This window comes from Vespula pensylvanica, chromosome 6, assembly GCF_014466175.1.
Source record: "Vespula pensylvanica isolate Volc-1 chromosome 6, ASM1446617v1, whole genome shotgun sequence".
NCBI classification, from domain to species: domain Eukaryota; kingdom Metazoa; phylum Arthropoda; class Insecta; order Hymenoptera; family Vespidae; genus Vespula; species Vespula pensylvanica.
This window is the reverse complement of record NC_057690.1, coordinates 4700185-4721046: the sequence shown is the minus strand read 5'-3', so window position 1 is coordinate 4721046 and position 20862 is coordinate 4700185. Positions and strand designations below refer to the sequence as shown.

The 20862-nt window shown below is 30.0% G+C and overlaps 1 protein-coding gene across 2 annotated transcripts in view; it reads right to left on the bottom strand.

The window, feature by feature from the left end:
• Positions 1-17803, bottom strand: part of LOC122630192 (rhophilin-2) — a 41814-nt gene extending 24011 nt beyond the window's left edge. The window contains exons 1-3 of one of the 2 annotated variants that reach the window (XM_043814436.1): positions 16598-17803; positions 16110-16346; positions 15772-15876 (exon numbers count right to left, since the gene is read on the bottom strand). In XM_043814436.1, the coding sequence (XP_043670371.1) occupies positions 15772-15837 (66 nt within the window). In that variant the 5' untranslated portion in view covers positions 15838-15876; positions 16110-16346; positions 16598-17803. The remainder of the gene's footprint in view (positions 1-15771; positions 15877-16109; positions 16347-16597) is intronic. The other variant, XM_043814437.1, reaches the window with a different exon arrangement.
• Positions 17804-20862: the final 3059 nt, after the last annotated feature.

Below are 20862 nucleotides of genomic sequence, written 5' to 3'. Positions count from 1 at the left end.
CTGATTTGAGAAAATTAATTAAAAAAAAAAAAAAAAGAAGAAGAAAAAGAAAGAAATGCTAGTACATAAGTGTAAGAATTAATGCATTCGTATAACTTCGTGAGTATATGCAACGAAAGGAAGGAGAGAGAGAGAGAGAGAACGATAGAATCAACGAAGTCTATGAAGCCATTTCGAGTCGAACGATCGAACGTTCCCGTGATTTTAATGAGTAGGTATCATGTGATTAAAGTCGAAGGCAATTCTCTCAACTTCCGCTTCTTCTGTAAGAAGTCGTCGAAGAAAGTGAAGTTTATCGATGATTAAAAAAATTAAATTGTCCTTCTTTACTTTGCACGCGATCTTTTCTATCCCTTTCTGTCTATTTATTTCGTTCTTCGTTTATGAGGAAATTTTCAATGAGGGAACGGATGTAACGTAAAACTTAATTATCGATAACAATAGCTACCAATTATTTTTCAAATTATTTCTTTAATTATAATTTATCACCTCTATAAGCTCTTAATGATATACAAATGTCGATTAAATACGAACCAAGTGTTATAAACCTGTTGCGCGTGTAAATATCGTGTAAGAAAATATAAAAAAAGAAAAATATATAAACATTTTTTCCTGCATCCTACTTATGTCACAACGTAGTATTATAATTTACACGGAGTATGTAAACGTTTTCTAAAAATTTTCTTTTCCTTTTTTGTCGAAGAATGCAATTTAAATGTCGAAAGATGATTAGACGCCCAATAATTTTTATTATTTATTTGTAGAGAAATCAAAGGAATGTATTCTAACACGAGATATTTATTTATAATACATACTATAAAAAGCAATTTCTATAACATTCCAAATCCATAGACATCGAAGATACTTATGGTCAATTCCAAAGGTTTTGTGAATTCCTTCGAGCGATCTTTCGTAAGACATATTCTTTTTCTTTTTCTTCTTCTTTTTATTAAAACAGGCCGACGAGTTAATTAGTAACGTTTGTAAATGCCTTCAGGCCGATAGAAAGGAGTCGATCGTTCGTTAGGACGTAAGTAAGTACATACTTATATAGTTACGAATGTGAAAGGGTGAACTCACGTGCTTACCTATCTCCCCTCGGGATATGATGATGAGTTCGTTATCTCTAATAAAAATCACACATGTATCGCATTATAATGATCGATGAGATATAACGAAAAAAAAAAAAGTAAAGAAAAAAGAAGAAAAAAAGAAAAAAAAATGTGACTAATTATCTCGACTTGAACTCAATCGATTAACCCTTAAATGCAGAATCACAATATATCAAGAAATTAAATGTAAGTTTCATAAAAAAGGGATTGCGATGATCCAAATAAAAAAAGTAATTATCTCCGTTTTACGATTATAATATTTATCTATTAATCATAACTATATTATTTATATAATTAATTATATGATAATTATATTTATAACTATTTTAATATATATATATATAATTACATATAATATAGAATAAATTAATTATATATACAAAAAATAATATATATATATATATATGTAAATATAAAATAATTATATAATTTAATAAATATAACAGCTAATATAACATTTCTTTCTGAAAATCTTTTTAATTAAAAAATCGAAAAATAAGATAAAAGTGGAAATGAAATGTTAAGAACGGCTTTTTTTTCTCGAAGGGAAAATTGATCGAACGTCGAAAGACTTAAACGGAAGTGGTATGTTCGGAATTCTTTAGAAGTTTTACGAGTATGTATTATATACACACATACATTCTCACAAACATATATACGTACACTGTTATAACTATATACCTATTACGCGTATAGTTTAACCAGCCACGAGTTATTCGCTCGCGTTGGTATATATGGGCGAACGTATTATTGCTCCGCATACCGAAGACTGGTTTGAAATATTTGCCGTTAGAAAGCTGGACCACAGGAACGATTGGAGATTCGTAGAAGTAAAAGACCTCCTCATTTCTTCGCTCGATTGATTTACCAATGAATCTTTTCAACTTAATTTTCGATAAAGACCGATAAATCTTTTCTATTTATTTATTTCATTCTTTCTTTAACTCGTCTATTCCTCTATTCATTTATCGATTATCATTTCACCGTTGTAAAATATTATACTTTATATTGAGCCTTAAGTGAATTCGAGATAAAATAATTTAATTTTTTAAAAATGAAGATTTCTTGATAAAGAACTTTCAATGTTAAGGAAAAGGAAATATATACATATATATATATATATATATATATATATATATATATGCATATATGTGTGTGTATGTGTGTATATACACGTCGAAGTAACACGTGAGATTTAATCTTTAAAATGTATGTGGTTATGAAATTACGACATATTAATATGGAATGTATTTAATGCGTAATGTAACGTGTCTCCGCAATAATTCAATTTATCGTGAAATTTTTAAATAAATAGAAATGAAAAAAAAAAAAGAAAAAAAAAGAACTTACTGCTATAATATCTATAATATATTTCTTCCTAATTATTTCTATATTAGTATATCTCATATTAATCAAGGTAATGTAATTTATTATTCCTACATAAAGAAAATAAGAAAACAATTTGTACGAGAACAAATTTTTTCACGTACACATTTGTTTCGATCATCGTTAAAAGGAAAGAGAAAATGAATGATTTTAATAGCCATCAATGACTAAGATTTTTGTATTTCTCGACGGTCACCTTAATTGATAGGCTTATATAATCGATTGCATAATAAATATAGATCTTTTTTATGTTCGATGTCACGTGTTTGAGGGAACGAATATCTTTCTCTTTCTTTCTTTCTTTCTCTCTCTCTCTCTCTCTCTCTCTCTCTCTCTCTCTCTCTCTCTCTCTCTCTCTCTCTCTCTTTAAAGATCACTTTCGCACTAATGGCCGTAGTTATCGATCGGGGAATATATATCGTACTCGTTTCGAAATTCGAACGAAATATAATTATCCACGCTTGCACTTATGAACTTTCGCTCGTAAATTCGACAAAGTTTATATAAGCCTGTGAGAGTAATTTTTTTCTTTTTTTTTTACAATTTCAATATTATTATCAAAAAAATAAAAAAAAAAAAAAAGAAAAAGAAATAGAAAGAAAAAAACTCGATGTCCGATGGTTACGATATCGAATTCAGATAGATCAAAATATGACACGATTTATTCGAATATAATTTTATCTTCTTTTACTTTCTTTTCTTTTTTTATTTCACGCTGCACGATTTATTGGTGTAAGTGTTCTATTCGTTACGTAAAACGCTTTTACATTTCATTATATAAAACCGATACAAAAACGTACAGGCTGATATAATCCCAAGTATCTACATTCCAACTGAAATAATCAGAAAGTTCAATATTTTTTTTATGACTACATTAAATCGTATTTCACAAATTCACCTTGCTCCCATTATTATTATTATCATTATTATCATTAATATTATTATTCTTACCAAAAATTCTCTATGGACGAAAAAAAAAATATATATGTCATACAACAAAACATGTATTATATATTTAAAAGAAAAGAAAAAAATCTAACGAAGATGAACGCGTGAAATATTCGAAAGCTGTATTAATGAAAAAAAGAAAAAGAAGAAAAGGAAAAAAAAAAAAAAAAGAATATACCTGATATATATCTGTGATGCTTAAAAAAATATATATATATATATATCAAATATTAAAGGCATACAATTTTCTTATATTATTCATATTATATAATAAAAAATTAATTGATTTTTTCGTGTCTTGAAAACTTTGTTTCGCTTTAAATAAAAGCGTAAAATAAAAAAAAAAAAAAGAAAAAAAGAGGAAGATATTCAATCCTTCAAAGGATTCGACCATGTAGTCAGGATAATGATGTCCGTGAAACGAACTAACAATGAACCCCACAAACAATGATTCATCGCACCTTGACGCGCAAAAGATCCCGAATGGGTCGAGCACGTGCTGTCCCTTCTTGAATCAGCCTAACAGTGTCTTTTCTTATGGATCCTGACCTCTCCTTCTCCTTCTTTCTCTTTTCCCTTCACCTCCATGTATCCTCACGCTCAATGACTCATAGCAGGAGAAGGGGCAGAGGAAGGGGTGGACAGTCGTTCGATAGATTGAAGCGAGGGGTGGAGGGAACACAACAACGGGGGGTTATCGTTGTCAGCATACGATATTAGCCACCGTTTTAATCTATCGTATTTCGACGTATATATATTCTTGTCGACAGGTGCAAATTCTACACGCGGAAACCATCAACCGATAACAATTTTATTAAACCCCACTCATAACGTTTCTATTATCGTTTACAAGCCGTTTCAAGATAAATAAATTTGTTATGAAATGATAATAATAATAATGATAATAACAATAATAAAGTTGTCTTTCTTTCTTCCTCTCTTTCTCTTTTTCTTTCTCTGGTAATATAAAATATCCTATGAATATTATCAAATCAATCAATGGAAAGATCGACAAGAGAATGCATTAGAATTTCAATGCAAATTCATACGATATATTACGACGTTATTGCGATATAATCTATTTCATAAAGTTTATATCAGTACTGACGAATATATTCTTGACGACATTTTTTTTTTCTTTTTCTTTTTCTTACTCGTTATAGTAAATTCAATGAAACGAGAAACGTTTAAGTCGTTACGAAATAAGTAAATAATCGGTTGTAAATTATATTTCTTGATATAGATATTAAATATTTTATTCGTACCATCTCGAATAGAAATTATCCTAACGTCATTCGTTATTATATTTTTATAAAAAGCTCGTGAAGAATATTTTTTATTTCATAAAAAAAGGAAACATAGAAATGAAATATTTTGAAAGTTGCTGTAGTAGACTCGACGATTCTTCGGTTCGATCGTTCGACCGTAAGTAATCGCCATCGGAAAGTATATTGGTTTTGTGCCAGACGTTCTTTGCTTCGAGTTGGCTTCGCCTTTCATGCGACATAGCTCGTGGTATCAAGGTAACGATGTTTCAACGAACGATCAACATTGTTTTAACAAACGCGTGAAACTCGTACCATTGTGTGCTTTCTAAATTCTAATTCTCAAGAGTAAAATTTATCAGGTCTGCTTTCGATCGCTTTCCGATTAGATTTATCATATTAATGTAACTTCTACGATTTCCCGTAGTATACATACACCTATGTATGTATATCTACGCGTAAGTGAACGTTTGTACATACGGACGCATTAAAATCTCGTTAAATACAATTCTAATCTTTAAAGCCAGCGAAATGATAGGCCACACCGTCCAAATGCGTAAACTTTCTGCACTTTCTATTTACAACTATTACCTACCTATCAGAAGAATAATAATGACTTTTTATAATATTTACAATGACTAAACGCGGATACGTGTATGTAAGTAAATAAAAGCATTTTTAGAGAAAACATCTGGCAATTTTATACGATTCTAAAGTCCCGTTTTAAAACAACTGATTGAATAAATATATATTTTTACGGTTATTAATTATCATGTTATGGTATACTCGAATGTATAAAACAACAGAAGAGATATAATAAGCGGTGAAGAATGCGTTTAAACCGACGGTATTTCCGAAGCATTATTAAACCATTCTTCTTCCATAAATGGAACAAAACGATGGCATAACAATGCTTTCTATGGTCACTATTCCTGCGAAAAAAAAAAAGAAAGACATTCCGTCGTATTTAACCGTGTCTTTTTTTTTCCTTCTATTCCTTTTTTTTCGTTGCTAATTAGAACTTTTCCAAATGGATGGACGATATCGCGGATGTAATGTAAATCTTAACAAATCGAAAAGAAGTTGATTGGCTAATTACCGTAATAGCTTAAAAAATAATTACTATACTTAAAACACTTTTCTCTCTCTCTCTCTCTCTCTCTCTCTTTGATAAGTCCAACGAGTATAAAGTCGTACCAAGAAATTTCTAAGAAAACAATATTTCAAAATGTATAACAACGTATATTAAAGAACTATCTCAAGTTACACGATCAATCGATACATAGCAAATCGAAGATACATCGCTAGTGACTCAACTGTTCAATGATCGTACAATAATCCATCCTAAAGACAAGTGTATCAAAGCTTCTACAGTTATCTAATTTTTGATTTACTTATTTCCATTTAATAATAACATTCAACGTTATATTCACTGAACAAGAAACACTTGAGCTCGATGGTAATCTTCCTCTTTCTTTAATCTTAAGTTTCTAGTCTAACTTTTTTTTTATTGACGAGAATGAAAATTGAGAACAAAGATCCACGATAAAGAGATAATAGATCGTTTTTCTTTCTTCTCTCTCTCTCTCTCTTTCTCTCTCTCTCCTTTTCATGAGAGAATAATTACTATCGTTTTTTTATCGTGACGGAAAAAAGCAAAGTAGCGTGTCACGAAAAGTAAGGGTTCGATAAAGCCAAAGGGAGGAAGTCTTAGGACAGCACTTCTCATTACATGCGCTGCTAACCAATCATGACGCCTCTAGGCGTGCCATCTTTCGTGACCTTTTTTCCATTTGTAAAGCTCACTTTTTTTCTTTCTTCCTCTATAAAATACTATGAAATATTCTGATGTAGATATATATATTTATTATATAAACGACATGAACTCTTTAATGTACATCTTTTTCTATCGACATTACCACAAAAAAAAATATTATACGACCTATTTAAAAAAAATACATATACATATATAGAAGATAATAGAAACTTTCTATTATAGAAGTTATATAATTCTTTCTACGACATTTAATGAATAACTATTAATTTATTTGATTAATTAAATATTCATTAAATAATATACGATCATTGTAGTTGTTCTCCTTGAAAATAGTATCTATAAATATTTCTTACTTATGAGATATTTAATACCTTGCATTTTAACATATTTAAAGATATTTTTAAAACGCTAATAAGCTCGTTTCATGCTTTTAAAATATTTAAATACATTTATTTTTATTATATTACCATTTCTGTAAAAATTCTCTAAGCGATACAATATTTTTTCTAAATAGCAAACGAACTTATATCAATTGTAAAGGAAACATCAATGCGCTATTCATTTAACAGAAAAACTTCTTTTCACTAATTCATGAGGATGTTGTATCGTATTGATTTCATTATTGTAAATATCAAGTTGAAACATTCACTCTCATCTGCAGCTTAAATTAGCTTTGACTCATTTTTTCAACTCAAAGTTGAATTTATACCACTATCAAAGAAAAACAACGTATACAATATTATAAAAACGTATTGAATATTAATATATTGTAATTTCGTAATTAAACGCATTAAGTATTTCACCGTAGTACATTTTCGTCTGGAAAGTTTGAAAGCTTGTCGATAAAGTCACTCTCGAATAATCCGCTTTATGACACGCGAATAAATTAATTTTAAATAATCAATTAGCCAATAATAAGAAAAAAACAAGAAAATAAATATAAAATAAGTAATATTCAGTACGAAACTAAAACTGCATAAGATTGATCGTAACTTTGTATAGAAAAAAACTTGGACTATTGAACGGTGAATGACTGTTCCTGGCGAGTAGTATATCGAGCTAAAGGTGATTGAACGAGTATATTGAACGAGTTTATAATACTGAATGTATCTTGAACGAGTATATGTGACGTTGAATGAATGATCGAGCTCCGATCTTCGTTCGATCTGAAGGTCAAAGTTTCCTTATTACATTTTTAAAGGAGTTGAATAATACATAGAGATATTGTTCGAAAAAACTACTCGATTCGATGTAACTTTAGTCCCGTTGATTATTAATTATTAATAAAAAAGGACAAATATATAAAAGTATTGATAGACAACTTTTAGGTCGATCGAATTAGTCTGATCTTCTCTTTTTAAAAGATTTACGAAACAAGATTTATTTTAACAGAACTAATATTAAAGCACGATATAAAAATAGAAAAAAGAGAAAGTATCTGAACAGTATCATTGATGCCGTTCGTTTTGTTCGATGAGACAATTTGTTTTTTTTTTTTTTTTTTTTTTTTTTTTTTTCGAACAATTAATATTCTTCGATCCAACGAAATTTCATCGGTTAAATATATTTTCTTCCTTTTTTTTTTTACAGCTGCAGTTTAACAGCCATGAGTTAAACGATCAATGGAGATTGTTTTAAATTCGTCCTGTGTCTTACGCAAGTACGGATCGTGCCAGCAGGGAAAGTCCCGGATAACTTCGCTTTCCTATACTGAGTATATATACTATGTATGTAATACGATACATACATATACATATACGTGAAAGAATTTTCTACCTACCATAAGAAATCATTATTTGCGATCTCGAAGAACGGAAAAGGGAAAGAAGTCTGGATTAATGGAACAACGTATGGCAAGTTAGATCGATCGTTAAGAGTACATATTCGAGTAGAGATCGAACGTGATCACGATTAGAAATTATTAACGATTAGAGGTATATAGAATTCCCGAGAAAAATAAAGATATATATTTATTATGATATAGATCTTGAATGAAGTTGTTTTATATAATATTTTTCTAATAAAATAATTATACTCTAGATGAGAATATTCAATTATCTTCTATGATACATGTAAAGTTTTTTAATTAATGTTTTAAATTTTATGTATAATATTATATCGTTTTTAATTGTTAAAAATTATAATATATATATATATATACAGAGAGAGAGAGAGAGAGAGAGAGATTTATATAAAATTATTAATATAAAAGTCTTAATCTGTCTGATTTATAATTTCTCAAAAATTCTTACTATTTTTATATGAAAAGGAACAAATTTTGAAGTTATAAATACTAAAAATGCAGGATTTCTGATCCATGATCTATGATCTATGATCTGTGATCTATGTATAGAGATAACATGATAGTAGACAGCTTTCTACTAATCCATCAACCCGAGTTCGAAATCCGGCTGCGAAAAAAAAATGTTGTATCGTAAATTTCAACGATTCTTAAGCTTCCGATACACGAATGATACCTTAAATGCATTTCTGCACTTTTCCAAAAAATCAGCGATACAACCTAGCCAACGAAATCATTTCTACTTTACACTTCGAATCATAGAATATCACATATGATATATTACTTCGAGAAAAAGAAGTATAAAAATATTTTTTTAAACTTTAACCGAGGAATATACCAATATATGTATATTTTAATCATTGCTATACAATATTATAAATAATCATATATATATATTTCAAACGAATATCAAACAAGAATATGATTCTTTATCAAATTTTACCAATACGATCAATATTATCAAAATTTTTCAATAATCATAAAATAAAATTTCATTAAATAATCATAACTAACAATTAAACATTTCCAATTATATCTCGTATAAATATATGTGATCTGATATCCGCTCTTATAATTTTTCTTGACGGACATTGTTTTATGAAACCTATTTTTTCTTTTTTTTTTTTTTTTCTTTCTTTCTTCTTATTTATCTCACCTTCCGATTATCAACTTCTTAGAAACATATGAAACATTTGAAACATATGTAGGTTATGCATATACCGTAAACGTACGATAATTAAAACGACAAAAAAATCTTTGTTTGATATAAAAGAAATATGATTTACAAATGTACACGTAAGAACTGCCAAGTTGAAAAAATTTCCAAGTTAACAGGCGGCATGTAAAGGAAACCTCTCTTTCTCTCTCTCTCTCTCTCTCTCTCTCTCTCTCTCTCTCTTTCTTTCTACTACGGAATATACGCATGGAAAACACGTGAAACGAGCGAAGAACAGCAGGCGACCTTGCGTACATAATCTACTTTCAAATGAGGCTAACCCACATAAACAAACATACACGTCCCACACAGATATATAAGTAACCATACAAGAGAATATAGCGGGAGGATGCGTCTACGAGCTTGTCCTGAAAGTGGTCGAACTCGTTACAACAACAATATTCCAATTCTTCTCAAACCGGTCCGATAAATCTGACAAATTGTAAAAACAATCATGCCACTTGTCCGACGATACAAGTGTTAATTATTTCGGAGAATTACTACCCAACAACGAAATCATTTTGATCTGATGATATGAATAATGAAGATTAGAGACGTACTGACGAACTTGATCGTTTTAAGTTTTTGTTTCTTTTTTCTTTCTTTTTTTTTTTTTCTTAAACTTTTTTCTCTTTTTCCCTTCATAAACACTTAAGATTTTAAAATGTATATGATTGCTACAGTAGCTTTTCACATAATGCTTTCACGGAAATCCAGCAGTTGATTGAAATTATTATTAATGTTTCAGGAGAAATTTCTAATACACGATTAAATTCATTATGCAATTGTAGAGTTTTAATTTTTACGAATAACAAGTATAAAATATTGTATTTAAAAATATATATATATTATATATATATATATATGTTTAAATTAAATTGAAAAAGAATAATGATAAGTATGCTATTTAATACAATCGTTCACAGAGAAGATATTAATTTAATTGAAATAATTAAATTTAATGCGAGTAGCATTTCTCTTTCTCTTTCTCTCTCTAGAAAAAAAAAGAGTAAAAAGAAACAAAGAGACACTGCACGTGATCAAGTTCGTCGTATACACGTCGACTCATTTTCTAAATGTGTTAATGCGTGTGTGTGTGTGTATATATATATATATATATGCGTTGGTAGTAGCATCAATGTTAAAGTAACACGAGGACGAAACGTAAAACTGCGTTGGCTTCATATACACATATACGAAAGACGAAACGTAGCATTAGATATTATATTGTAATACCTATATACATAAATACTTATTACTATTGTACATATAAGCATAAATAAACATGTATAATATTTTAAACCTGTATTCATATAAGTTACACCATACCTATTTATATACATATGTATAAACATATAATGGGGTCGAAAAAAATCACATACCCTTCGAACGGTAATTATTGCTCCCGTCGTGTATAACACAACAACGACATTATTCTCATAACCAACCATTAGATTTATTATTACGCAAGAATTTTCTTGCGGATTCGGAGATCGCGTTGCAAAATTACGAAAGAAGAAAAGAGCGTCATCGAGCAAGAAGATGACACAAAATTATGTGTATCGATCGAAATAAATATATCAGTACGATGACATTTTTTTATCAAACCTTTCCGATCTCGACGTTGTTATCATGCACGATAATAATACGGCAGAACGGTGATTAGTTATCATTCAAAAAAAAAAAGAGAAGAAATAAAAAAAAGAAGAAAAAAAGGTCCAATGGAAAGATATAAGATTATTCGTTATATATTCTCAAGGATATCGAGATCTGTTAGTGTCCTAATTGAAATATTTCCATGCCCTACATACATACATACATACATACATACATACATACATACATACATATATATATATTTGTATATATAAATATATTTATATATGTGTGTATGTATATATATTAAGAAATTACATTAATTTAATATTTTATATACTTCGCGTGGCAAGTTATTAAAGAAATTAGGATAAAAATTACATTAATTTAATACTTTCTAATTATCATGAATTATTTATATCGAATTTTAATTTAACCCCTATAACTCCAACCGGTAGTAATCCTACCAACTGCATTTTTTACCTTACCCATATCCGTGTTTATGCTGCTTTTATAAACATTTTCACTAACAAGTACCTGTCCCATAAAAAGAAAAATTATCTCTCTCCTTAACATATTAAAATTCACAAAATTTGTTTCGAATCAATTAACAAACCTGATACAATATTCTTGAAATGATAAAAAGTCATATTATATCTATTACTCTATCTAAATCATTATTACTTACTCATTGAATATATAAAATAAAAACAAAGAAGTTTAATCGATTGATAAATACGTAATGATTAATTAATCAAACGAATTTTTTGCATTTACATGGATGAACGAATAGAAAATAATATATAAATTTGATAAAGGCAGAAACGAAGGTGAGTGGATGAAAAATTGTTTTTAGAATGGTTAAGATCCGAGTTAAGACGAATAGAACGGAAGAAATTTTCGTAAGATCACGAGAGAGCGAAGCGAAACGTGAGACGTGAAATCAAGCGAAGAACAATAGAAAAGTCAGGTGACTTTTTCCTCGTTTCATTGAAATAATTGCAGAGATCTTTAAGGTACCAGCAACAACGTATACGCACGCGACGCGCTCTCTCGATGCGCGTGCATCAAAGTCACGGCTCGTGCATGTTACAGTTTCCACGTTAGGAGATAACGATTCCGTATATGTATGTATATATATATATAGGATGTTTCAAAAGATGTGACGTGCAACTTGACTAATAGATTTTGAGCAGAATAAAATATGAATCCAAAAATAAAATTTACGATCTTTGTTTCCGAGATATTAACAACCATTTTAATATCGTATCAATCGTTTATCAAAAAATTGCTCGAAATAATACATTACTAAGACTTCGCTCGTTCAAAATAGCAATTAAGTTAAATTCAATAGATTTTTACCTATGAGAAAGACAAAACTTTTTACAACAAATTCAAAGTAATACCAGACGACTTTGAACCAGTCGAAATCTCAATGGTGAGATGTTTAGAAGATTGTATTTGAATAAAAAGTGTTTACTTCATGCAATTTCTATTAAAGCAGAGATAAATAACAATTGGTATAATAAATAAATGGCTTTACATCGGGGATATGTTAGTATGAACATTTTTTTTTATTTTAGTGTACTGAATCAAACAATAAAATTATGTCCATGTCTTTTGAAATATCCTGTATATACCTATGGATATACGTGTTTACATATATAAGGAGTTCCAGTCTCTCTCTCTCTCTCTCTCTCTCTCTCTCTCTCTGTCTCTATCTATCTCTATCTATCTCTATCTATCTACCTTACGAGATAACATTGTGTATACGACAATACGAAGGATAAAGTTAGATAACACGGCAGATCCCTAAGACATATTTAATCGTTTTTTAATATCTCCTGTAGATAATAACGATCAATTCATTATAATTTTCATATAATCTTTCCTTTCCTCATATTCCTCAGATCGTTCGTATTATACATAACGTTTCATATTAAAACGATCAAACTTCACTTGAATATATTCTTCGAATAAAAATAAAAAGAGAGAAAAAAACTGGTTATATAAAATTCATTAAAAAAATCCATTTTATTATTGTCACGTTGTATTATCTTAAACAAAAGAATAAAAAAAAAAAAGAAAAGATCGATTTATATTTCCATTTCAAAATGTCGTTCTCCGTTTCGAATGCAAGCTTGACATCGTAGAAAGATTGAATTCGTCACTCTCCGAATTTCATGCTTATTTTGCTTCAGTTCAGAATTGAATGGGGACCATTAATCCTTTCAATCAATTCTTAACACTTTTATTATTATTACATTGTGATATATCAACAACGAACTCGCTATTTCTCTCGAGTCTCATATTTTTCTTATGACTTTTTTGTATAAAGCCTCTGCGGACTTATATTTATATAACATTTTCTTTTTTCTTTTTTATTTCACCACTCATGAAACGTACTCACATGGGTTGGTCAAGTTCGATCGTTTAAACCTGAGACACCCTGTATATATCATTGGAATTTACGTTTGTTGTCTTTTACACGTTCTTAGACTTTCCTCTTAACAAAAGATGCTCCTTCGTGGTCTTCTATTTCTGTCTTTCAACTTCGCAGAAGTCTGACAGGAAAAAAAAAAACAGAAAAGAAAAAAAAAAAACTTCCGATAAAGAATAATAGATATCTATGTGTGATATGTAAGTGAGTATGTACGTGACAAAAAAGTTTTATGTTATTTGAAATAGTATGACCTTCTTGTCGCAAGACAATGTATGTATTTATAGATTTTAGGGGAAAAAAAAAACAACAACAACAACAAAAAAAGATTGTTTTATATACAAGCTTTTTGGGTTTTCTGCTTGAAAAAATTTTGATGACAAATGTTTAATAAATATACATACATTCTATATAAATATATGATTAGATATATATTAATAATATATCTGTCTGAATAAAGAATATTCAATTATTTAACTTATCATTTCTTTTATGTTTCATATCGTTAAATATGTATGTAATGATGAACAAACGTTATTCATTCATGGAATCAAAGATCATTTTTATAATTACTGGAATATATACGTATACATATACTTCGAAAACTCCAATTACATACGTATATACATACATACATATATTTATATATATATATTTCATTAGTATTGATATACTCTTTCTTTCTTTCTTTCTATTTTCTTTAAAATTCTTATGAAAATACGTGACAAACACCGAAGGAATATCTCGGTAAACGTTTAGGAAGCTTATACTGATACCTTCGAGTGAAAGGAAATTCTTCTTCGTCTTCCTTGCGCCATCCGATAATGACCGCTTGGATTTTCATTCCTATCTCAACGGAGTAACAACTAGTAAGTAAAGGTCGAACTCGGTGAAATTTATCGTATCGTACGCGTCTTGGTGTACTCGTGAAAAAATAGTTAGATAGATACATAGATAGATAGATAGATAGATAGATAGATAGATAGATAGATAGATAGATAGATAGATAGATAGATAGATCGATCGATCGCATTTTTCGATTTTTATTTTTTTACACATCACCATTTAAATATCATCACCGTACGACCGAATGACGGTATGATGTACTCACCCACGTTACCTTTAAATGTCATTCAATATCGTTTAACGACGTCTTTAAATATCCACTATTATTTACTTACAAACGTATTACACTTACAAATTCCATTATCATCGGGAATTATTGGAAAAACTCGAAAAAGTTAACCTTCGAGTTTAATTAACGTTTCGAATCGTTTTTCATGATTGTTCTTACGATTACAGATTAGAAGCGAATTGATATTTTCCAAAAGAAATACCGTGGAAGGCATCATCGTTCATAAATCGATAAATCGAAAACTCGAAGAAGGGATATATCGTAACTCGATGCGAGACAGCTGATAGATTCGAACGACGTGAGGAGACATTAACGGTGCTTGTATTGAATACAATATTACTTCTATAATAATAAATAGAAGTAACAAGCAGGTCGTTAAATTATTGTGTCATTGATTTTAATAATATAGAATTCAAATACGTATACACATACATATGTACGTATGTACGTAGATGCATATGTATATCCTTATTATATATATATATATATATATATATATATATATATATATTTCCTAGTCATCTCAAAAATAACAACTAATTTCAAAGATTACCAAGTAATCAGAAATATGAAAAATTTAGTATTATTAGGTATGCTAATGAGTTTCATTTATATCAACTATAATCAAGAAATAACGTAAACAATGTTATTAAATATCTTCGTATATAACGTTCGTATTAACTTGCCGCGCAATAAGGATAACGATTTAATTATCTCTAATCGTGATTGAAAAGATTTTTCCTTCTCCTTCTTCTTTTTCTTTCTTAAAGTTACAAAACAAGTATCATTCTCAAAATTAAGAAAAATAAAACAAGAACTAGCATATATTTTCAAACGCGATAGCTCGTATAATAACTCCTCATAAAATTTCTCGGTCGGACGATTGTTGTTAAAAGTGAAAATAAAAGAAACAAGAAAGAAAACGAAAAAGAAGCAATTGAATTTTACTTTGGAAAAGAGAGTTGAATAAAAATAAAAGGAGCGAATAAGACGATTAATGAAAATCTTCGTAGCGTTTGTCATTCTCGTGGTCATCGTTCGTTCGTTCGTTCGTTCGTAACCTCGTAAATAAAAATTTCAAATGAATGAACTTACCCTGACGAAACGTGGCTTGTAATCTTCATCGTCTACGATGTCGCCTGACACGATGGGTACGTTCATGGTATCCTTCGCATTCTATCCTTCCTCACGAAAATCGTACTAACGATAGGAACGGTAGGACAATGAAAAGCACACACTCGAGGAAGATCGAACGAAGAATGAAGAAAGATCGAATGAAGGAAAACAATAAAAAATACAGATTAAATAAAGAAAGAAAGAAAAGGAGGAGGGAGGAAGAAGAAAAAGAAGGAGAAGAAGAAAAAGAAAAAGAAGAAGAGGAAGAGGAAGAAGACGAAGAAGAAGAAGAAGAAGCACAGACGAACGATACAAACGATATAAAAGAGGCAAAGGAGAGTCCGAGACTGGCAGGTAAGAAAACGTCTGCTGTATGTTGCGCGCGCGCGCGCGGTCAACTCGGAACGCTCTCCGACATCGAACTACAAGTGGCACCGAGCCGAGCACAACGTTCGCGGCTTTCCGACGAGCGACTACTACTATGAAGTATACGCGGTGAGTATACTTGCCGCTCGATTCCCGCCGATCTCGATCCGTTCGAACCCTGCTAACAACTTGCACGATACCGAACAAAGGATACCCTTTTGATTAAAATTTCAAACGAAAAAATTGAACTATCGTATGTCTGATGTATATGTGTATACACGTATATATGTGTACACTTGTATTTGTATGTACGTTTATATATATACAAAACTGTTTTTTTTTTACACTATACGTAACATTCGAAAAAAAAAAAAAATCATTAAAAAAAAAAAAGAAAAAGAAATACCGTGTAAAGACCGTATATCGAATAAATATTTACCTCTTTTACCCTATCGGAATGAATTTCTTCAATCCTTGTTATTTCCCATTTACGACATTTTTCTATTATTTTTATTTTTCTTCATACCTTAACCTCTTTAGACGAACACTCGACACGCACGCGTAATTCTAATAATTTCTAGTAAAATATTGTTAATATCGCTATGTCTATCCAGATTCAATACGTATTATTGAAATCTAATATACTTTTTTATCATAGCTATGTATATAATTCTTTTTATCAAATAACAGAAATATGAACTTTTCCATATGTACAATCTTAACCTTAATTCAAGGTAAAACGTAAAAGTATTCTTTTACAACGAACAAAAATTCGTCGTATCTTCATCTTTTCCTTGTTCTTCCTTTTCTCTTTTTTATTCTTTTCTAAAGAAATATCGAAACTCAATGAAACGAACTAATAAGTTTACGTGTGCGTGCCGGTGCGTCCCTGAAGAAATTAACAAACATACATCGAATGTTTTCTTTTCTCGAAATTAAAACTCGCTTCTTCGACGGTTTTTTTTTTTATTCGATTAATCAAAAACAAGTTTCCTTTGTTTCTCTTTTCGTTCTTTTACAAGATACAGTTGAAAAGTAGTCCACGAATTCGAATATTCTCGTTTGGACGAACCGAAATTAACGTATTCGAATCTATTTGTGTGTACGTATAACGACCGGACGAGGGACTGACGAGGACTACTTTAACCGAAAATTCGGCTGCTCCGATTAGCATGAGTATTATTACGCGAAAACACCTGCTTAGACACGCCAACTTCCGATTGGCTCTACCGAAACGAAGTCTCACGAGGTTTTACGAAGTTATACTTTGAAAAACGAAACGCGTTAAACGAGTCGAGACCGACCTAACGGCCATGTTACATCGAACGAAAGCGATAAGAAAAAGATCGATACGGTTCTCAATACGATCGACGATTGGTCGACGATTTATATCGAAGATAGTAATGTAACGAGATCGATCTTAAATTCGCTTTCATGTAAATTATAGTGCTCGCGTTAAACTCGTGTGCGTACGCGCGCGATCACTTTTAAATAGCATAGGAATCTACTCTTCGATGACGTCATCACGAACGAGTCATCCCATTGGCTCGTGTTTTTACCCGCGAAAAGGAAAAATCTATTGAAATCTATGCATTCGTACAGATTAGTCTCGCTTGAAAAATCATTTTTATATACACGTTTATAGGAAAAAAAAAAAAAAAAGAAAAAGAAAAAACGAAGAAACATTAAAGAAACCGAGATGAAACAATAGAAGACAATGATATTAAATTTTGTTTTATTTCGTCGATCTTTCTTTCTATCGAAAGACGAAACGATTATTGTTCGGCGAATGATCGAAGACGAGTCATTCGCTGGAATGACTGTGACTAATTATTGACTCGACTATAATTACATGAGCATTATAAAACCGAGATAATGGTACTAGGAAACTTACATACAAAATAAAATTAATTACAACAACGTTATATAGCTCTTGGCCGGCCTTCGTCTAAATTTGAAATGCCATTTATATAGTAGTTAGATCGCTTCGATTGCAAATATGCATTTTTAACAGTTCGCAATCATTCCTTATTCGCACGCAATCGTTTTCGTACAAACGGCAATTTCTTCATTCCATTGGTGGCAGTATTTAAACCAAACGGGATTTCTCGCGCTTTTCACTTTCCATCCTTATCGAGTAAACGTACAATTCTAACTTGCTCTTGCGAGAGTAGATATGTAGACACATATGTTTTCCCGGTTTTCTTTTAACATCGGTATTGCTTAAACCTTCTACTTTTATCCACACATAATATACATACATATATATATACACACACACACACACACAGAGAGAGAGAGAGAGAGAGACACACACGTGTGTGTATATATGTGTGTAGGAATCATGTATAATAATATATAAAATATTTACATATCGGGAATATCAAATGAATACAATTTGCTATGTGATGTCTTGTGTGTCTCAATAATAATACATTAATATTATTAAAATTCACATATTCACATTATAGATACAAATTTTATCTTAAGTTTCGATATTAAACTACAATATGAACAATTTTATTATCATCGCGTACGAACTTTGAGATTCGAAAAATAAATTCAATTGTGTATTATAGAGCGATTTTTGTAGGCACGATTATAAAATTTATATTGTAAAATAAGCTGATATATTGGATATAGAAAGTAAAATAGAATTGTTTATCCCATGTCCTACGAAATATGTATACATGTAATCGGAAATTTGGCACCGTATTACCGAAAAATTATACTTATCGTTCTCATGAGTATACCGATCCGAACAGAACGCTTTTTCTTTATTTTTTAATTTTTTTTTTTTTTATTTTTTTATATATATATATTTTTTTACGAAATATATCGTTCTGCCTGATCGCGTTAATTTCTCTACTTATCCTCGGACGTGTGTATATATATATATATATATATATACACATTTATATTCTATTTAGCAGTTTATAAAATGAAAAGTTTGTGCCTCCTTAAAGTTAGACGATGTAGCAACTATGTACAAACATATCACTTGATTGGAACTTGCACCAGTGTGTGATTCTCATTACAAAAAAAAAAAAAAAAAAGAGAGAGAGAGAGAAAGAGAGAGAGAAAGAGACCACCTGAATATCAATTTGCAAGACTAAATCTGAACATTTGCCTATAAATGCAATACTTTCGAATGAAGGTTTACATTGCGAGAAGGAATAATAGAAAACACCTGTTTCTCCTTCTTCTAACGTAAGTAATGCTCTTCGTATAGTATAAAAACAATTGCATATCACAAAAGACGTGCGCAATTCGGAGCACACGTTCCTTCTCCCTGTGTATAATTGTCTTATTTAATAAAAATTAAGAACACATTTTTATCTTCCATTATCACTTACGCTATAATGGAATAGAAACGAACATATATGTATATGTATATGTATATATATATATGTATATGTTTATATATATATACATATGATATATATATGACATATGTATATATGTATGCATATATATATATACATACACACATACATATATATATATATATATACACATTAGTTTCCTCGACAAGTACTTTACAGTGATCTTTTAATTATCCAACGCTATCTAACATTATACAATAATAGTAACATTGCAATTACATCTATACAAAACTTATGTGCATATATACTATACACGTATAAAATATATTGGCAATACGCACTCACACTTTGCACAAGTATGTCGAGATGTGTTTGAGCGCGTGCATGCGTGCGTGCGTACATGTGTATATGTGTGTGTGTGTTTGTGTCTGCTCTGTGTGCATGTATATGTTTAAATATCACTAGGACGACATAACTAACGTTATATCAACGTTGAATCAACGTATCGTTTGAATTTTATAATCATCTTCGTAACGGCTGATAATGACAAAGAAATTAGTTGATCTTTGGTTATTAATCAAACGCGATTACGATTGATTAATTTTGATTACCACAACATTTGAAAATTTTCTTACGGATTATCGAGCACCAAATTATCAATCGTCTTTAAATCAGAGCCGTTTTCAGTGTCCTCGTACAAGCGCATTTTATAAAAAAAAAAATAAAATAAAATAAAATAAAATAAAATAAAATAAAAAGGGACAAAAAAGGATAGAATAATGAAAGATACGTAGGTACGTATGACTGACTCGATTTACAATGAAACTTCATTTTAGAGCAAAAATCGATAAGTTTTAAAAGCGTAACTAAGAAAAATTATTATGCACCAAGATCATCGATTCCTATTCATTAAATATATTCCAACTTTTTCCCTTTATTATACTTTAGATTTTCTAATATTAAAAATCCTGACATGAATGACCAGCATTATATTATATCTCTTAAAATAATGATGAAATATTTTTTCAGCATGGTCATAATTGTTCCTTTTTCGTTTTGATTTCTAGAATAATATCGATGCGTAGCTCCTTTTTTTATATGTAAAATTATTTTATAAGAATTTCAAGATAAAACGTTGTACCCAAGTAACATCGAAATACCTAAGGAAGACTATTATCAAACTTATTATCAACCGACGGTTCTATTATTAACGAATAATAATCGGACGCGATATTTCTTGCGTCTTTGCTGGATGAAACACCATGTGTTCTATCTAGTTGTCTCTGGCATTCCAAACATAACCGAAGTGTAAAACCATCACAGCATCAAGTTTAGGACGGAAATCTGACATTCTGGTATATTACTGCTGAACTTAAAA